The sequence below is a fragment of the Monocercomonoides exilis genome (genome assembly GCF_001643675.1).
Source record: "Monocercomonoides exilis strain PA203 chromosome Unknown scaffold36-1065637, whole genome shotgun sequence".
In the NCBI taxonomy this organism is placed as follows: domain Eukaryota; phylum Preaxostyla; order Oxymonadida; family Polymastigidae; genus Monocercomonoides; species Monocercomonoides exilis.
Genome location: NW_027150581.1, coordinates 1,004,216 through 1,020,960, shown reverse-complemented (window position 1 = coordinate 1,020,960; position 16,745 = coordinate 1,004,216). Strand labels below are relative to the sequence as shown.

The following is a 16,745-nucleotide window of genomic DNA, read 5'->3' as shown; positions in this document are numbered from 1 at the left end:
AAGGTCAAGATAAAATTATAACCCTACTTCAATTTCGAAATTCATTTAAAACCGAAAATTTTAATTTATCTCGAGAATGGATTTCAGAAAAGTTCACGTTGTTTTTTTACCAATCAAATTTTATTACTCATGGAAAACTGTTTTTTTTATTGCAACAATCAATAAATCAATTTTTTAAAATTATTTTTTCATTTTTGTAATTCATCACTCAAATAATAATAATTTTATAAAAATTCATTCTGTTGAATAACCAAATAAAAATAGAAAAAATTCAATCACGATTATTGAATTATCTCTTCACAATAATGTGATTGTTTCATAGGAAAATTTTTGGATAATATCGGTTTTAACCATGAAAATGTATTTATTTCCATTTCAAATTAATTTCAATCAATAAATTTTCATTCAAAATGAAAGAAAATTTTAAAATGAAAATGCGCCATTTTTCAAATATTGATAAACAAAATTTGCAGATGAGATAAAAATTGGGTGATTTTTTTTGATATCATAAAAAATTCCGACGTTTGATCAAAAATTATTTTCCTTAAGGGTTGCTTTGAAAAGAAAAACAAAAGTGATGATCTCACAAATATATTGCTCTAATTATTATTATTATTATTTATTTGTTAATTTTAATTTGTTTCCAATTGTTTTAATTACAAATTTTGAAAAAAACTTAAAAAAATTATTCAAAAAAAAATCGAAACTTAAATGAACAGAACAAAACATAAGTTTTCTGGGTTTAAAAACATGATAACAATAATTACAATAACGTTATAAAATAATCTCATTTCCAAATATTTGTTAAATAATGTTATTGAAAAAGAATAGAATAAGAAAAGTTGAAATCGATTAATATTAAATGAAACCAATCAAATTTTGATGTTTCAACAGAAAATTCAGCAACCTTCATTTCCGGAAGTCTAAGTTCCTTCAATTGCGTTGATTTCCTTTCCTTCAGAAAAATGTGAAATTCATGTTTTCTGCTCAAATTCCATTTTCATCATTGAAAAATATCCTTGTTTTTGCATATGAAAATATCATCTCCAATTCCCTTCCCAATCCCTTCATCCCGAGCACTTTCCATATGAATTTGCTGGCTCAACTCGATAGCCACCATGCACAACGAGATATCCCGCTTTCATTCATTTTCATTCCTTTCCGCCTCCTGCCCTGAAAACAACACAAAAACAGTCAACAGGCAAATATTCATATAAAGAAAATAAATAAAGACCAAACTGCCCTTCGACTGTTTTTTGCCAAACAGCTTCATTTCTACAGCCATCATCATTCCAAAAATAAATCAATCTCTCCATTTCAGCCTCAGAATGGTTGAATACAGCACTGAATGCATCTCCACAAAATACATCGTGTATCTCACTGGAGAGTCTTCTCAGCCCGTACACATTGTGGTGGATGTCCAGAGGTGTTTTTTCTGTTTTTGGCATGATCATCTCCTTTAATAATATCCTCAACCACCAAAAGTCGTATTTGATGTTTATCTCATCAACGCAAGATACAGGAGGGACATGGGGCAGAGAATAGATGGAAGATGATTATTTGTGGGAGAGGGAGAGAGTTGAGTGTATTTTTGAAAGTGAATATTACAAAAAGGGTTTTTGAATGAAAGAAAATTTGGAGACAAAGAGATGGGGAAAGAGCATATGAAGATTTGGAGAAGATAATGTTGAAAATATGTAGAGAAGTGGATGAAGATGATGAAGGGGACTTATTGTTGATTGGAGAAATGGATTTTGAAAAGAAAGAAAAGAGGGCAAAAGCGGGAAAGAAGAGGACTATTGTGAAGCTTTCAAATGGGAGAGGGGTATTTTTTATGAGAGGAGAAGATTTTTTGGAAGAAATTGCGAAATGTGAAGAAAAGGAAGAGTTTGATACTTTTCAGAGTAAAAGAAGAGATGAATGGAAGAGGAAAAATAGAAAAGAAAAGAAATTATGAGACATCAACATATTTTATTTTTGAAGAGGAAGAAGAGGACATCGCATTAAGAAAGTTAATAGACTACAAAGAAATACAGCAAGATTGATTTCCACAATCTGTTTGTCAAAAATTTTGTGATTGAATTTTTTCTTACCAATCTGAAGTTTATCCAACAAGCTAGACGATTTGGTTTATCAACGACTTCACGCAAAGTATCCTCTCTATCTTCTTCAGAAACGCCAGTTGACGGATTGCGCATTTCTCTATCACCACATATATTCACATTTTTCGACTTGAACTTCGTCTTTGCCTCTTCTTCGCCTTCTTCTCCTTTCTCTTTGATATTTCTTCACATTTCGCATTGGATTAAGTCATCGATATTCAAATTTGCGTTAACTGTTCAATCGGCAGCTTGATTGCACACACCAATCGTTATTTCATTCAGTTTTCTTTCTCTTAACATCGACATTATCGCTTCAAATGCCTTCTGTTGGATTGCTGGACGCGCATTTGAACTGCTTTCCTCTTTTGCAGCAGCACATTCCGCTATCCTTAAGCACTTCGTACGGCTTCCACACTCCGGCTGTGCTGAATGTGTGAATGTGTTTGAGAAGGGGATATGATCTTTTAAGCACATCGCAATTATTTTCTCGGTTTATTACACTTCCAAGGAGCGAAGAGAGATGATTGCATGTTCAAATGGAAGAGGCAAAAAAAGAGATATACAAATGCAAGTTGAATGCAACTCATAAAAAAGGAAATCAGCTGGAAGAACAAAAGACAAAGATGAAGACAAATTAGACCGATGAGTTTTCCGTATCGCAAATTGATACTTTCGATACAAAGCACCTGCAGGAAGCAACAGAAAAAGGGCGAAGGAGAAGAGAAGTGAACAGCAGAGACATTCTGCCCGTGCAACAGCACACTCTTCTGCGAAGCTGCACACCGAAAACAATGTATTCCCCTTGATAATTACATTCCCCTCTTTCTCTCCCTTTTTTCACATCCAATTGTCAACTCCTTCTGTTCTTGTTGACACTCCACCGAAGCCACTCAATCCTTCATCTCCCTTCACTGACTTCTTTTCGGTCGCAAAGAAGACACTCGACATATCTATCCCAAGCACTACCTCTTTATCAAAAATGTCTTCTTCCTCTCCTTCTTTTTCTGTTTCTTCCTTCTCGCTCCCACCTCTTGTGACTATACCGACACCTCGAGCGATTCTTGTGAAGGACAGTTGAGCAATGCAGGTGTATTTGCAAGCAGCAACATGAAAGCTACGGGGGATATATTTGAGCCACAAAGCATCCTTCTGAACCACGCAACATGTACAGCAAGCTAGGGAATTCGTGCGGATATTGAGAAGGAAGAGAAAAAGGAAAAGAAGGATTTGGCAGATGCATAAAAAAGGCACAGAAAAAAGGTTTCTCATAAAAGAAGAAGAAAGAAGCTGAGACGAAAAATAAGCCTGTGAAGATTCTAACCACTTTTTGCTCAGATTTTCTTCCTGAAATCAAAAATCGAAGAAGGATTCATCAACAGATTATAGAAACACCATTCACTTTCTCAACATTTGCGTCTGCAAGCACATCAACTTCATTCACTTCTTCTTCATTTCCCACATCATCATCATCATCAACTTCTTCTTCTTTTTCATTCTCCTCTTTCTCCTCTCCCTCCCCAACACTGCCATTCATCAAGCACAGCTTTGGGCGTTAGTTCAAAGTGAAGTTGCAGAATGTGATTGAACTGTGTGCCAGTGTCGTTTGCAGCGCTTTTCTGTCAATGGATGTTCCACCTTCGCTGCGCTGTGCGTTTCCTGTTGAACAGTTAGTGGTCTGCTGCTTCGACAACATCCACAGGCTGAGGGGACTAAACTCAATGATCCACATAGTGAACCAGAATTGTATGGAAAATTGTTATTTTTTCTATAAAATAAAATATATTTCATTAATTGTTTCATTTATTTTTGTTAATCTGTATTTTGCTTTTCAAATATTTATCTTTATTTAAATTTTTTGTTCGCTCTCAAATGATGAATAGTAATCATGGTGGACTAATAGCTTTGATTATGCAATTATCCTGCTTAGTGAATCAAGCTTATTTACTGAATGATGCTGTTGCAAAGCAATTGATCAAATACATGAGGTTTACCAGAAACTGTTAATAGAAATTTCGTTCACAAGTTTTTTTCTATCTTTCTTTTCAAATTCTTTTTCTTCTTCCTTTTTCCCCCCCACTTTTTCACTCATTCGTTTTCGTTATTCACAAACACACAATAATATTCACATTCAATTTTCCGTTTGCACCCTCTTGTCTCTTCTTCTCTTCGTGTAATCAACAAGTTCATCACCAACGGCACCGAGTTCCACTTTGCATTTCTGCGCTACGGCATTCTCCAGCTCATCCGCTTCCTGCTGCACCCACCACGCCCTGAAAACAGTGGCAAGGCTTCTTCCATCCTTCTATTGCTGACCAACAAGTCGTTCAAGCTTTTTGCCAGCTCGCTCGACAAGGCGCTGTTTAACGAGCTTGTCGAGCTGATGTTCTCACCACAGGCGATTGTGCGGAACAACGCGTCGGAAATCATCGAGGCGCTTGCTGAAGGAAGAGGGCTGGATGAAGAAGGAGAAGGAGAAGAGAAACGAGAAGGATAAAGAAGCGAACAGCGAGTCAACGGTCACGAAGGAAGAGCTGCTGCGTCGTTTGCTGAGCTGGTGTGTTGGGCCAAATCTTTTTGGCATAATGGCTTCACCAACGGAGACTGACATAGCGAAAATAATAACTGCTGGCACTTTGCTTAATCTGTATGCACCTGTTGGGAAAAAGAGGAACAAGAGAAGACATGGAGGAGGGGAGGATGAAGAGGATGAAGAAAAGGAGAGTATCACAAAAGAAATGAAGAAGAAGAAGAAGAAGAATGGTGTTTATGTCCGTCTTCTCTTCGCACACAAAGTCATTCTCCCACTTTATCTCGACTGCGTTCTTTCCTGAACTCACCTTTGCTGCAGATTTCATTGATTGCCTCAGTACTAATTTTATGTTAAACCGATCCCACCATTTCATGCTCCACCCACTGCCGGAAGAACGCATGCAGCTTCTCCACATCAGTAAAAGGCGGGGCAAAACAGCCACAGGGGAACATGGTCCAATGAGAAGAGAAGAACTGCCATATCTGAGTCACTGAGTGCGCTCTTCAACAACAAGAATGATTTTCTTCTTTCAGAATCGTATTTGAAAGAGGGTTATATAAATTCCTCAGCTATTTGCTCCTTCTCCTTCATTCCCTTCCTCTTCTTCTTCTCCCAAGCTGCAACTTATTCCACAATCTGAATTCTTGATGATTGATAACGCTCACAGAACGGCCAATAATATAGAACTTATAGACTTCTCAGAAAGCTTCGATGAAGCGCTCACATATTACTCTGAGAGCAAACATTGGAAAGATCAAGTTAAGTTGAAGAGAAAGGGAAAAGAATTCAGAATGAGTCAAACTTTCAAGGGAGTGAAGAACTGGGCATGCCATTGTTTAATTGCTGCTGATGCCGAGAGCGGAAGGAAGAGAAAGAGAAGATAGAAGGTTTGGAAGAAGAGCGGAAGGCCATCAATTTTTATCATCAAAGTGAGTTGCTTGTGAAGCAAAAGAAATTGTTTCCGCCTGGAGAGATGAGAGTGATGATGGAGAGAGTGAAATGAGGAGGAAGCAAAAACGAAAGAAAAGGATGATCAAGAGATAGAGGAAGATGATGATGAAAGAGGGAAAGAAATGGCATAAACAAAAGACGAATGATGGATGAGGGGAATTCAATGATAATTTCTTCACAAAGCAACAAAAGCAGGAACTTAGGAAAAGCACGAAGTTAACGAAGGGAGAATTTTAAAATGTCGAGTTGAAATGATAGGAAACCATGTAGTGAATCGAGAAAAAAATAAAACCTGTATTTTTAATGAAGAATTAAAAGAGAAGTTTCGATGTTGAGTAAAGTGTTCTTACTAACTGCAGTTTCCAAAATAGCACAATCTTCGTTTGCAGAATCTGTTGAGCAGATCAGCAGATAAGAAAACATTTAGATGAGGTTTCAGCTGGATTAAGGGAAAACATATGCTTTTTTTTAAAAAACATTTAAATACTCATATTAATTTTATTCTTTAAAGTTTTTTTAAATGTTTTTTCCTTTTATTAGCTTTGTTCAATAGGTTAAGAATCTTTTGTTTCTTATTGATGTGTTTTGTTGGTTTAACTTTATTAGTTTTAGGTTCATTTTTATTTAACTTGATCAAAAAAAATTCTTTTTGCACCAAGATTATCAAAAAGGTATGATTTTTTATATTAATAAATAAAACAAATATATATGACAGAAATAAAAGCTAAATACTTATGAAATACCAATTTAACTTTTTGATCAATAAATACCACTACAGATTATATTTTTTCGATTTTTGATCTTTTTTTATGATATCAAAAAAAATCACCCAATTTAAAGAATTCAAAACACCTAACACAAGTTATTCATTCCACAAATCAAAAAAGATTTTCGTTTCGAAATTGAATTGTTTTTTTTCGAAATCGAATTTATAAATTACGAAATTGAATTAGGGTCAACTTTTCAATGTGACTTTTTCCATTATTGGAACTTTTTTTGTTTTTGCTTGCAAAATTCTGAGAAATGAGAAGTAGTTTTCAGCATTTTAAAAATCCTTTTTAACAAGTTTTATTCTATTTATTTGCAATTTGTTTTTATATTTTTACTTGTTACACATTGAGAAATTTCGTTTTTTTGTTAAATTTAAAAGGACTTTTTCTAGCCAACTGGGAATCGCTCAAGAAATTGGGGACATGTTTTATATAGCATTTGCTTCGAACTATTAATCTTTAAAACCTTTTTTTTCACAAACATTTTTTTCTTGATTTTTTCGCATTTCAAATTTTCATCAACATGATAACATAAAACTGATTATTTCTTTATTAATATAATGAAATGAAAAAAATAAAAATATGATATGAAAAACAAATACTTTAATAATGAAGTGTTGAAAAAATAAAATATTCTCATTTTCTATTTGTCAAGAATTTAACTTTGTTACTAAAGTTTGATCGAAGATCATTTTAAGTTTGTGCCTTTTTGTCTGTTTGAGACAAACAGAAAATGAGAATACAGATATCGCATAAAATACCGGACATCGCACAAAATACCGGACAAGATCGATATCTCAATAACCGCAAGAAGAAAAATTCTGATAATTTCCCTCAAAATACATCTCATCAATGCAAACTCATTTGATACACAAGACTGTTAAACCAGCTTCATTTGTGCTCAGAAAAAATTATCATTTAATACTCGGAGAAATAGGATTTTGAGTTTCAACGAGATTTCAATCGATAATTTTTTCTGAGCACAAATGAAGCTGGTTTAACAGTCTTGTGTATCAAATGAGTTTGCATTGATGAGATGTATTTTGAGGGAAATTATCAGAATTTTTCTTCTTGCGGTTATTGAGATATCGATCTTGTCCGGTATTTTGTGCGATGTCCGGTATTTTATGCGATATCTGTATTCTCATTTTCTGTTTGTCTCAAACAGACAAAAAGGCACAAACTTAAAATGATCTTCGATCAAACTTTAGTAACAAAGTTAAATTCTTGACAAATAGAAAATGAGAATATTTTATTTTTTCAACACTTCATTATTAAAGTATTTGTTTTTCATATCATATTTTTATTTTTTTCATTTCATTATATTAATAAAGAAATAATCAGTTTTATGTTATCATGTTGATGAAAATTTGAAATGCGAAAAAATCAAGAAAAAAATGTTTGTGAAAAAAAAGGTTTTAAAGATTAATAGTTCGAAGCAAATGCTATATAAAACATGTCCCCAATTTCTTGAGCGATTCCCAGTTGGCTAGAAAAAGTCCTTTTAAATTTAACAAAAAAACGAAATTTCTCAATGTGTAACAAGTAAAAATATAAAAACAAATTGCAAATAAATAGAATAAAACTTGTTAAAAAGGATTTTTAAAATGCTGAAAACTACTTCTCATTTCTCAGAATTTTGCAAGCAAAAACAAAAAAAGTTCCAATAATGGAAAAAGTCCCATTGAAAAGTTGACCCTATTAATTTCCGAATTCGAATTATTTTTTTTCGAATTTGAATTATTTTTGGTGTATATTTCAAAATCAAAAATAGTTATAAAATAAAATATTAGCAAAGAAACGAATAACTTAAAATTCATAATAGGGAAAGGGGTTAGGATTTGCAATATTTCATTTTGAGATAAATAATAAATTGCTTAAAAGAATTATGTGACAAATCAAAATGATGAAATTTTACAAAAAGAAAAGGAACAAAAATTCAGAGCGAAAGAAATGTCAATTTCTATGTTCTCAACATCATCACTCTGATAAAACAACTTCACTTGTCAAAGCAAATCAAAACATTGAATTAAATTTCTAATTGGAAATGTTGATTTACTGAAATGGAAAAACCAAAAAGATTCAACAAAAAAACGAACAAATACATTGTAAATATTCAAATAATATAGATTGCACAAAGGAATCACAAAATATAATAAAAAAAGAAAGATTCTTGATGAAAACACATTTTTTCATAAAAAAAAAATAACAAACATTAAATCAACCATCAAATCACCACAAAAGGCAATTCTCATGAAAAAAACAAAAATCATGTTCACTAGAATGTGCATTCACTTCCTTACATGATGATCTCTTCTGGCGAATTTTTGATGCCTGAATAAATATTGAGTCCATCTGAAGCAGATGCAGCATTTGGAGAATATTCTTCTGAAGAATCTGAGCGAACAGCGACTGCTGAGGACGAATATTGACTGGCAAGGGGCATTTCATACATGCTTGTTGATGCGCTTGCAGAAGCTGAATGACCAGCCTCGCTCAAACTGTGAGAGGAAGAAGCACCATAACTGGACAATCCATCAGAAGAAGAAGAAGAGGAAGAGGAAGAGGAAGAGGCATTCTGAGGACAAGGAAACAAAGGAAAAGTAGAAGTCACACAAAGTGAAGGTGAAGGGAGAGCATTGTTCACCACTTCATACAAAGCATTCTCGCTGTCTGAAGCAACAGCTGGATAAGAAGCAGGAACGTTCGAAGGAAGAGAAGAAGGTGGATGCTGAGCTTGAGAACTCGACATCGCTGATGGCGAGGGTGTTGTTGATGGGTATTGTGACTGGAATGAAGTGTGATCTGTGTGATTAGGAGAAAGTGAAGAAACAGACGCTGAGGCTGAGGCAGTTGATGACGGAGGAGATAACAGGATGGCTGGAATTTCTGTTTGGGAAGCATTCTCATTTTGCTCAGCAGCCGGCAGCTCTGCCGGAATAGCCACTTCGCCATCCATCTGAGTGGCTACAGAATAAGGAGGCAGAACAGCCATCGAAGGAATATTCACATGCTCATTGGCAGAAGTCATTTCTTCAGAATAATTCACTCTTCTGCCGCGATTCCTTTGAGTGCGTCTTCCGTTCCTTTCTCTCTGGGCTCCATCTTCTTCATCATCCTCGTTTGCTCTTTTTCTTTTCGAAAATTTTTTGCAGGCATAGCAGCAAAAGACCGCAACACCCATAACCATACAGACTGATATGATTATCGAAAGAAACTGCAGGAAGAAATCAAAGCTTTTGTATGGGTCGTTTGTCTTGCTGCCGTTCTTGCTGCTGTTGCTGTCTGTTATCCAGCTGTCGAAGGCGCCTCTTGCCTCGACAAACACAAGTGGGCTGCTGCTGTTCGAGGAGCAATTCTCGAAAGACGATGCAGACAGCAGAGACGCCACCTGCTGCGTGCAAAAGATGTCGTTTCCACTTTCGCTGGCTGCTGATAGAACAATGTTCCGACTCTGCTCAGCTTCCATGCTCATTTTTCCGAGCTCGCCTCTTTTTCTGTCAGCCATTGCATCGAATATCTCCATCGCCTTACCATTTGCTTTGCTGCTGCCGTAATTCAGCTTCCCATCTGCCGCATTCGACACAAAGCGGCAAAATGTGAATTGCACCGAGGCATTTGCAGAATAAGCAAAGAGAAATGCTCCGCCCCGGTTAGCTGCATAGTTGAACGAAAACGAGCTATTTTTAAGGAAAATACTGTGATCTATTTGCTCGATGTAAAAGCAGCCGCCATCGCCTTCATAGCGACTCGTCCCATTTGAAGAGCATTTTGAAGCAGTCACTTCTGTCCATGTGACATCTTGCACGACTGGATCATACAGTACGAATCCTGTATCATAAGCACTAATATTCTCCGCTTTCACTTTCTGCAGTAATAAAGTTCCTGCAATTCCAATTCCTCCCCACGATTGCGCAGAGCAGTTGCACATGCTTGTGTCTTCAATTTTAACCCAAAACGGAGTATACGTTCCACTTGACGAAACAGCACAAATGACTCCACAAAGTTCATCAGCAGAGCATTCATCAAATTTGCAGCTAATAATAGTGAGATAAGAATCTCTGCTCATGATGCGAATGGCTCCTCCATTGCGTGCCGTACAACGCAAAAACATGCAATTTGAAAATTCAGCTGATTCTCGTATATTTTGAGAGCTCACATATGTTTGATTTTTCATTTTAGATTTATTACGTTTCCAAAAGCTATCCTTTGTTCGGATATATTCATATGAGCAATTTACACTTTTAAATTCTTTGTAGCCTTCAAAGCAAACAATTGATGACCTTAGAGTATCTTCGCAATTGCAAAATGAAGAATGCTGAATTACGCATTTTGATAAATCATGCTTAAGATCCATGTAATAAAAAGGAACCTTACTCGATATATTACTAAATTGACAGTTGTCTATCGAAACATTAACATTATATTCATTGCCAAGCAATGGTAAATCCCCTATTGTACAACAGTCGGAAAAAATCATATGTGCCATAGAAATAGAACCCAATTTACTAGGTGACTCAACAATATGTGTTATGAAATTTTTGTTTTTATGATTAACAGATACTTGATTCAGAATAATCTCCGAATCTTTTTGAAGAAAAATAGAATTATCTGAATAATTTCCATTGAGAAAGCATGAAAATAAGTAAAGTTTACTAGCATTAGACAAAGAAAAAAGATGAAAATTATAGATATTGCTCATGGAGATCGATGTTATTGTCAGAGAAGCGTTAGTAACATCAAAAACATGTGAAGAAGATGCGCATTTTGTTTGTGGGCAATCAATAATAGTTGGAAGTCGAACTCCTTCCTCCATCCCCGTGTAAAATAAACAATTTATTGTAATCCAAAATAGCAACAATAAAATTGTCATCATGCAGCTGTTAATTGAAAAAAAAAATAAAAGATCATTACTCCCAAACGCAAATACTTATGATAAAGAGATGATTTTTAATATTTTGCTTTCCATTTATTTGGCGCTTTGCGAAATTAGCAATGATACCATTGAAGCTAAGAATTTATCGGCAAAAGGCTTGCACACACATTTAGAAAGGAAGCCTCAAGCTGCTTTGGAAAAGGGCTACTATTTTTATTCAGTCAATGATTCGAATTTTGTGTCTTATAAGAATACGACAATAGAAATGATATCGAACTATTGTCTATCATACGATAATCCAAGACCACTTTCTCAAAACTTTACTTTGATCCCTGAAGCTAGACTGTCAAATTTAAAACAGTATAAGATATCTTACGAGGATGCATCCAAGAATTGTGACTGGGACGATGTTTCAGAAGGAGTTAGATCATTTTATGATGCGCTTGGATTGAACATGTATTTGGATGATCGTAGTAATCATTCAATTTCAATAAGTCACTCATTATCATGTGTTGGTCTCTATAACAATGACGAAGGGACTCGTCATCGACCTTCTGATAAATGCGACCACATTACACCATCAGCTCTTCCACTAGCAATAAAGAATGGATTTGTGGAAGATACCTGTTATTCTTCAACTTTGAGTGTAACTGAAGAATGCCCTGCAAAATGCACAAATAGTGATCAATTCGAATTATTTTTTAAAAACAAATATGCGATGTTAAAAGTTGTTAATCAGCCTGCGGACGTTATCAAAGATTTGATGCTTGCATACGGGCACTGCATTATAACAATGGAAATACCATTCAAGGATTGGTTTGATTTTGCTGAAAAATTCGACGAGGACTCATCAGTTTTAGTCTCAGCAGAAACAACAGAAGATAAGGTTCCTTACGTGCTGACTCTTATGGGCTGGGGTGTGCGCTCTCCGCGCGAAGAAAAGCCAGGCGACGAGTTCTGGCTCGTTAAATCTGAGAAGATGCTTTCAACAAGGCTTGGCGATGATATCGGTCATGTCTTTCGTGTTGGAGCTGTTGACAGAATGAGCACAGGCTCAAACATTACAGCGTGGTTTTTTCCTCTTATTGCTGAGCAGAAGAGTGCAGGAATTATATGCGTCGCATGGAAAAAAATGTGGGTGGGGTTGATTGTTTTGCTTGTTGGGTTGATATCAATTTCTTGAATGAACTTATGCTTTGCACATATCAACTTATTCATTCAATTTGTGTTCTTATAAATTCTTCTTCAATAAGTTTTTGTGTAGTATTTGAGAGATGAGATTATGCACTTCATTTGCCATCCTTAAATTATGTTCCTTGAAATTGTGCAATTTTCTGAACGAAAAATCCCATTCAGCTTTCGTCTTCAGCTTTCTAATTCGATTTCATCAATCTGAATATTCACATTTTTTTTTCCGAAATTATGTTTGATATTTCGTTGCTTCAACACGAAATGTGTTTAACGATTCCTAGCAAATATTTTATCTTCTATTATATTATCATTTATTTGTATATTGTTTGCAGAATTCCTTTTGGCTTTCTGAATGAGTTTTGACAAATCTTAATAAAAAATGATGAAAATTATCAAAAACATAAAGTTTTCAATTTTTCTTGTCTGTCTTCACTTTTCCCGCGATTTTCCCACCTCTCCAACAACTTTTTTTGAAGTGAAGAATGTTCGAGAAAAAGTCATGAAAAAAAAATCATGGAAAAAGAGAAGATTAATAAACAAATTGCGGTGTATTTTTAACATTCCAAAACCAACTGTAACAACATTACCGTGAAGTGCTTATATTAACATTGAAGTGTGTCTTTGAATCATCTTTTTTTGTTCTCTCTACGATTCTGCTTCTTATTTGGAAATCTTTGCTTTGGATTGCTGATGTTTTTCTGTTTTCCTTCTGTTTTCTTTCCTGAATTCTGTTTTTTATTTGTGGCTTTGTTGGAAGGAGATTTATCAGAAGTAAACAATTCCTTTGCCTTTTCTCTTTGCATGATGCGCTTTCTCCACTCATTATTCTGCATTCACATATCACATTCAACAGGATAAAATGAAGATAAAAATCCATTCAAAAAATGAAAAATAAAAGACTTGAAAAACTTAATAATCAGACCTGATGCCAGAAAAGATGCACTTCGCATTTGTTAAACACAATGCGGCCAATCGGAGATGCAGTCACATCTTTTGAGTTTTCCATCAGCCGACGGCAGATTTGTTCCTAACAAAAGAAGAAAATAAAAATATTCAAATGATAATATTAAATGTTAAAGGAAAAAAAAAAGGAAAAATTGTTGAAGCAAATTCTAACTGTAAAACTCACTCACACAAATTCACACACTTTTATCCATTGGCTTCCAATTTCGTAGCTTGCTTCAACGACTCTGCTGCCATACTTGTCACGTGCAAGATTCTCAGCATTCGAGCACACACACACAAGCCATTCAGCCTTCCTCTTTCGAGTGATTGCCTCGCTGCGCAGAAGAGACTGCACAAAATGGCATCCCACTGGATGATACGAAAGGGTCAAAGAAGCACATTTGTTTAGCGAAAAAAGAGAGGCGAAGAAGAGCTGAGACGGGGCAGACTCAAATTGGGTGATGACAGAGCAGATTTGGCATCCGTAGTATGACACAGCAAGTGGCGGAATGGGAATGTCTGCAGAAATGTCGATATCTTCCTCTTTTTCTTCTTTTGAGCTGTTTTGCTTTGCTTCTTTCGAGTCTTTTCCTTGCTTTTTTTTCTCTTTTTTCGACTTCTGTGCAGTTGAGGCTGATGAGCCACTCTTCGATTCCTGAAGCTTTTTCTCTTTTAAACTCATTTTTCTGTCTGCCTCAATCAGATCGTTGTTGAACAGCACAAACTGAGGAATCATCTCAGAAAACAGAGAAGATGGTGTCAGTCCAAGTTGGATTAGCTGCAGGAAGAAGGCATACAAAGGAGGATTCGATGAATTTGGAGTAACAGTAGTAGTAGTAGTAGTAGTAGTAGTAGTAGTAGAAGAAGAAGAAGAAGAATTGGAAGATGATGCTGCAGCTTCTGATCGACGTCTTTTCTTTGGAGTTAGATCTTCATCTCCATCTTTTTCTTCTTTTTTTTGTTTGTCTTTATTCTCTTTTTCAGTTCCTTTTTTCAATTTTTTTTCGTTTTCTTCACTTTCCACTTCATCATTTTCGCTGCTTTCATTTTCTGCCTCGTCTTCAATTTCTTTTTGCCCCTTTGGACACAAAATGTTCTTCATGCTCTTCAAAATCTCTTTCTGTTTGTAATGAAACCGCTGACACATTTTGAACAACTCCAATATGACTCCTGTCTTCATCCCCCCATCATTCGCATAGCTTTCATTCTCATTTCCATATTCGCTCTGCTCACTTTCTTTCGAATCCTTCTCAGACTGTCCTTCGCTTTCTTTTTCTTCTTCTCCATCTCCTTTCAATCTTTTCTCACCCTTCCCCTGTTTTTCTTCTGTTGCACTTTTCTCTTCGAAAGGAGCACCTTTCACAAGCAGTTCCAGCTCATTCAAAAGCATATCGACAATTTCTGTGCCCAAAAACGGATCATTCACAACAGTCATAATCGTCTGCACAACATGGTTCGCAGAATAATGCAGTGAAAGAGGAATCAAATACTCATCAATTTTGTGTGTGGAGATGAATCCGCGCAGCGTCTGCTCTTCCATCCCTCGAATGATCACTTCGACCACACGAGAGCCAATTGTGTCCAGCATCAAAGAATACATCGGAGAGGATATGTTTTCAAGAGATGGAAGTGACATGCGCTGAGGCTGTGACATATGCTCAAATGACTCACTTTCTTCTTCTTCTTCTTCTTCTTCTTCCTCTTCCTCTTCCTCCTCCTCTTCCTTATCTTCGTCTTCTTCTTTGCTCTTTTTTTCTTTTAATTCATTTTCATCATCTTCTTTGGAATCTTTCTTTTTCTTTTCACTCTTTGTTTTTTCTAATTTTTGTTTTTTAACTCTTTTTTCCTTCTCTTCCTCTTCCTCTTCTTCCTCTTCCTCTTCTTCCTCCTCCCTTTCTTCCTCTTCCTCTTCATCATCATCATTATCCTTCATTTCATTTTCCCCTTTATTATCATTCTCTTCATTGCAGATCGGAGATGTTGAATAAACCTTGCCCAATACTCTTTTCAGCATATCCTCATAATCGATCTCTCGAAGAGCAGCCTGTCTCACCGATGAAAGAGCACTCATTGGAACACATTCTGAATGAAGGGAATAAAAAGAAAATGATAAAAAGAATATCAAAAATTTAAATAACATGAAACGGTAACAATATAAAAGAAATAGAAGTGAAAAGGAAAGGCAAAAATATAGTTAATTGAGACACAAACCGTCTTTGTTAAATAAGTTAGATGCCAAAGACGGAGCTGATGAGGAGCTTTTCATTATTCCCTTGCACTTCACATAATTTCTCAATGCTGCAACAATTTGAAAGAAGTCTTGATAAACAAGAGATACAATATAGTGACACAATGTACTGACTGTATTCATCTGCAGATGAGGCAATCCAATAAGAAGTTGCACAATCTGATCCCACAAAGCTGGAAATGGAAGTGGTTTATGCTATTGAAGCGAATATCAAATAAAAAAACAAAAAATAAATGAAAGAAATAAATTAGATGGTTTTTAATATTCTCAACTGACTAAGAACATCATACAGCAACAATCTGCTTTTCAGCGCTCTTTCGACTAGAACGAGCATGCGAATCTTTCCCCTTTGGTTTTTCGTATTTACATCCAGCAAGACATACAAGAAAAGTTCTGAAAACGTGATTTGAATAAACATCGGACATCACGTCCCACATGTGATCACGAATATGCTTCAAAAGTTAGTTATCAGCAAAAAACATTCTATAAAAAAAGAAAGAGAAGAAGAAGCTTCAAACTCCAATAAACGAAGAAACTAATTCACGGAGAGATTGTATTGGCTCCTCATCATCAGCAGCTTCTGATTCTTGAACATTGTCAGAATAATTGAAAGCTTGTGTCAAAAGAAGTTCCACAACATTCGATGCGTTATGGTTGTATATTATTTTATGAGTGCTGAATATTGATAAGATAAATATTATCAAAAATATTTGTCAATGTTTTGCAAACAAAGGAATTATATTTTGGAAAAAACGTCTCAATTGCTTCTCTGAAGCAAGCTTAAGGAGTTTTTCGAGAACTCTACTGCAATAAGGATCACATATATATCTGACTTCTTTTTCCTTCATTTCACTAAAAACGTTTTCAAGCAGAATATATCGATCTATTAAAAAACTCGTTAATTCTTCACAAATCAAGAAAGTTAAAACCTTCTTCTTCCATAGTACCAGAGTCCAATACGTCTTCAATTCCTGCAAAATATTTGCGGACATTTTCCATTCCTTTTCGCTCCTCAGAAGCCATCTTAAAATTGTTAAATTTTGTACCCCTAATATTTTAAATAAAATTATTGATTATTGGGATCGTTGTGTTATTATTTGTAATTTGTGTGCTAATTTGAAAGTTACATAAA

At 35.3% G+C, this 16,745-nt stretch overlaps 5 protein-coding genes across 5 annotated transcripts; 2 read left to right on the top strand and 3 right to left on the bottom strand.

Annotated features, from left to right (window-relative positions):
- Positions 1-2,939: 2,939 nt before the first annotated feature.
- Positions 2,940-3,636, bottom strand: MONOS_11884 (uncharacterized protein; the record flags this gene model as incomplete). The annotated part of the gene is made up of 2 exons (XM_067864456.1): positions 2,940-3,277; positions 3,495-3,636. 2 exons carry the CDS (start codon positions 3,634-3,636, stop codon positions 2,940-2,942), a joined length of 480 nt encoding a protein of 159 aa, XP_067723784.1.
- Positions 3,637-3,724: 88 nt separating this feature from the next.
- On the top strand, positions 3,725-4,596 carry MONOS_11885 (uncharacterized protein; the record flags this gene model as incomplete). The annotated part of the gene is made up of 3 exons (XM_067864457.1): positions 3,725-3,845; positions 4,068-4,087; positions 4,285-4,596. 3 exons carry the CDS (start codon positions 3,725-3,727, stop codon positions 4,594-4,596), a joined length of 453 nt encoding a protein of 150 aa, XP_067723783.1.
- A 3,100-nt stretch (positions 4,597-7,696) lies between these two features.
- Positions 7,697-11,265, bottom strand: MONOS_11856 (uncharacterized protein). The gene has a single exon (XM_067864427.1). The coding sequence runs from the start codon at positions 11,227-11,229 to the stop codon at positions 8,653-8,655; it is 2,577 nt and encodes an 858-aa protein (XP_067723782.1). The 5' UTR covers positions 11,230-11,265; the 3' UTR covers positions 7,697-8,652.
- Positions 11,266-11,271: 6 nt separating this feature from the next.
- Positions 11,272-12,833, top strand: MONOS_11855 (uncharacterized protein). Its single transcript, XM_067864426.1, has one exon. It carries the CDS (start codon positions 11,297-11,299, stop codon positions 12,410-12,412), a length of 1,116 nt encoding a protein of 371 aa, XP_067723781.1. The 5' UTR covers positions 11,272-11,296; the 3' UTR covers positions 12,413-12,833.
- Positions 12,827-16,657, bottom strand: MONOS_11854 (putative nucleolar protein 9). Its single transcript, XM_067864425.1, has 8 exons — positions 16,543-16,657; positions 16,343-16,496; positions 16,132-16,288; positions 15,904-16,065; positions 15,577-15,808; positions 13,568-15,447; positions 13,343-13,447; positions 12,827-13,247 (listed from the first exon to the last, which is right to left on the bottom strand). The coding sequence occupies exons 1-8, from the start codon at positions 16,634-16,636 to the stop codon at positions 13,047-13,049; spliced, it is 2,985 nt and encodes a 994-aa protein (XP_067723780.1). The 5' UTR covers positions 16,637-16,657; the 3' UTR covers positions 12,827-13,046.
- Positions 16,658-16,745: the final 88 nt, after the last annotated feature.

Bases quoted from the DNA above. Each gene is read 5' to 3' on its own strand.
- MONOS_11856 (XM_067864427.1), bottom strand. From the start codon at position 11,229: ATGATGACAATTTTATTGTTGCTATTTTGGATTACAATAAATTGTTTA.
- MONOS_11855 (XM_067864426.1), top strand. From the start codon at position 11,297: ATGATTTTTAATATTTTGCTTTCCATTTATTTGGCGCTTTGCGAAATT.
- MONOS_11854 (XM_067864425.1), bottom strand. From the start codon at position 16,636: ATGGCTTCTGAGGAGCGAAAAGGAATGGAAAATGTCCGCAAATATTTT. The intron at 16,289-16,342 runs GTTTGCAAAACA...ATCAATATTCAG, and splicing joins TTCCAAAATATAATTCCTTT to CACTCATAAAATAATATACA. The intron at 16,066-16,131 runs GTTTGAAGCTTC...TAACTTTTGAAG, and splicing joins TAGTTTCTTCGTTTATTGGA to CATATTCGTGATCACATGTG.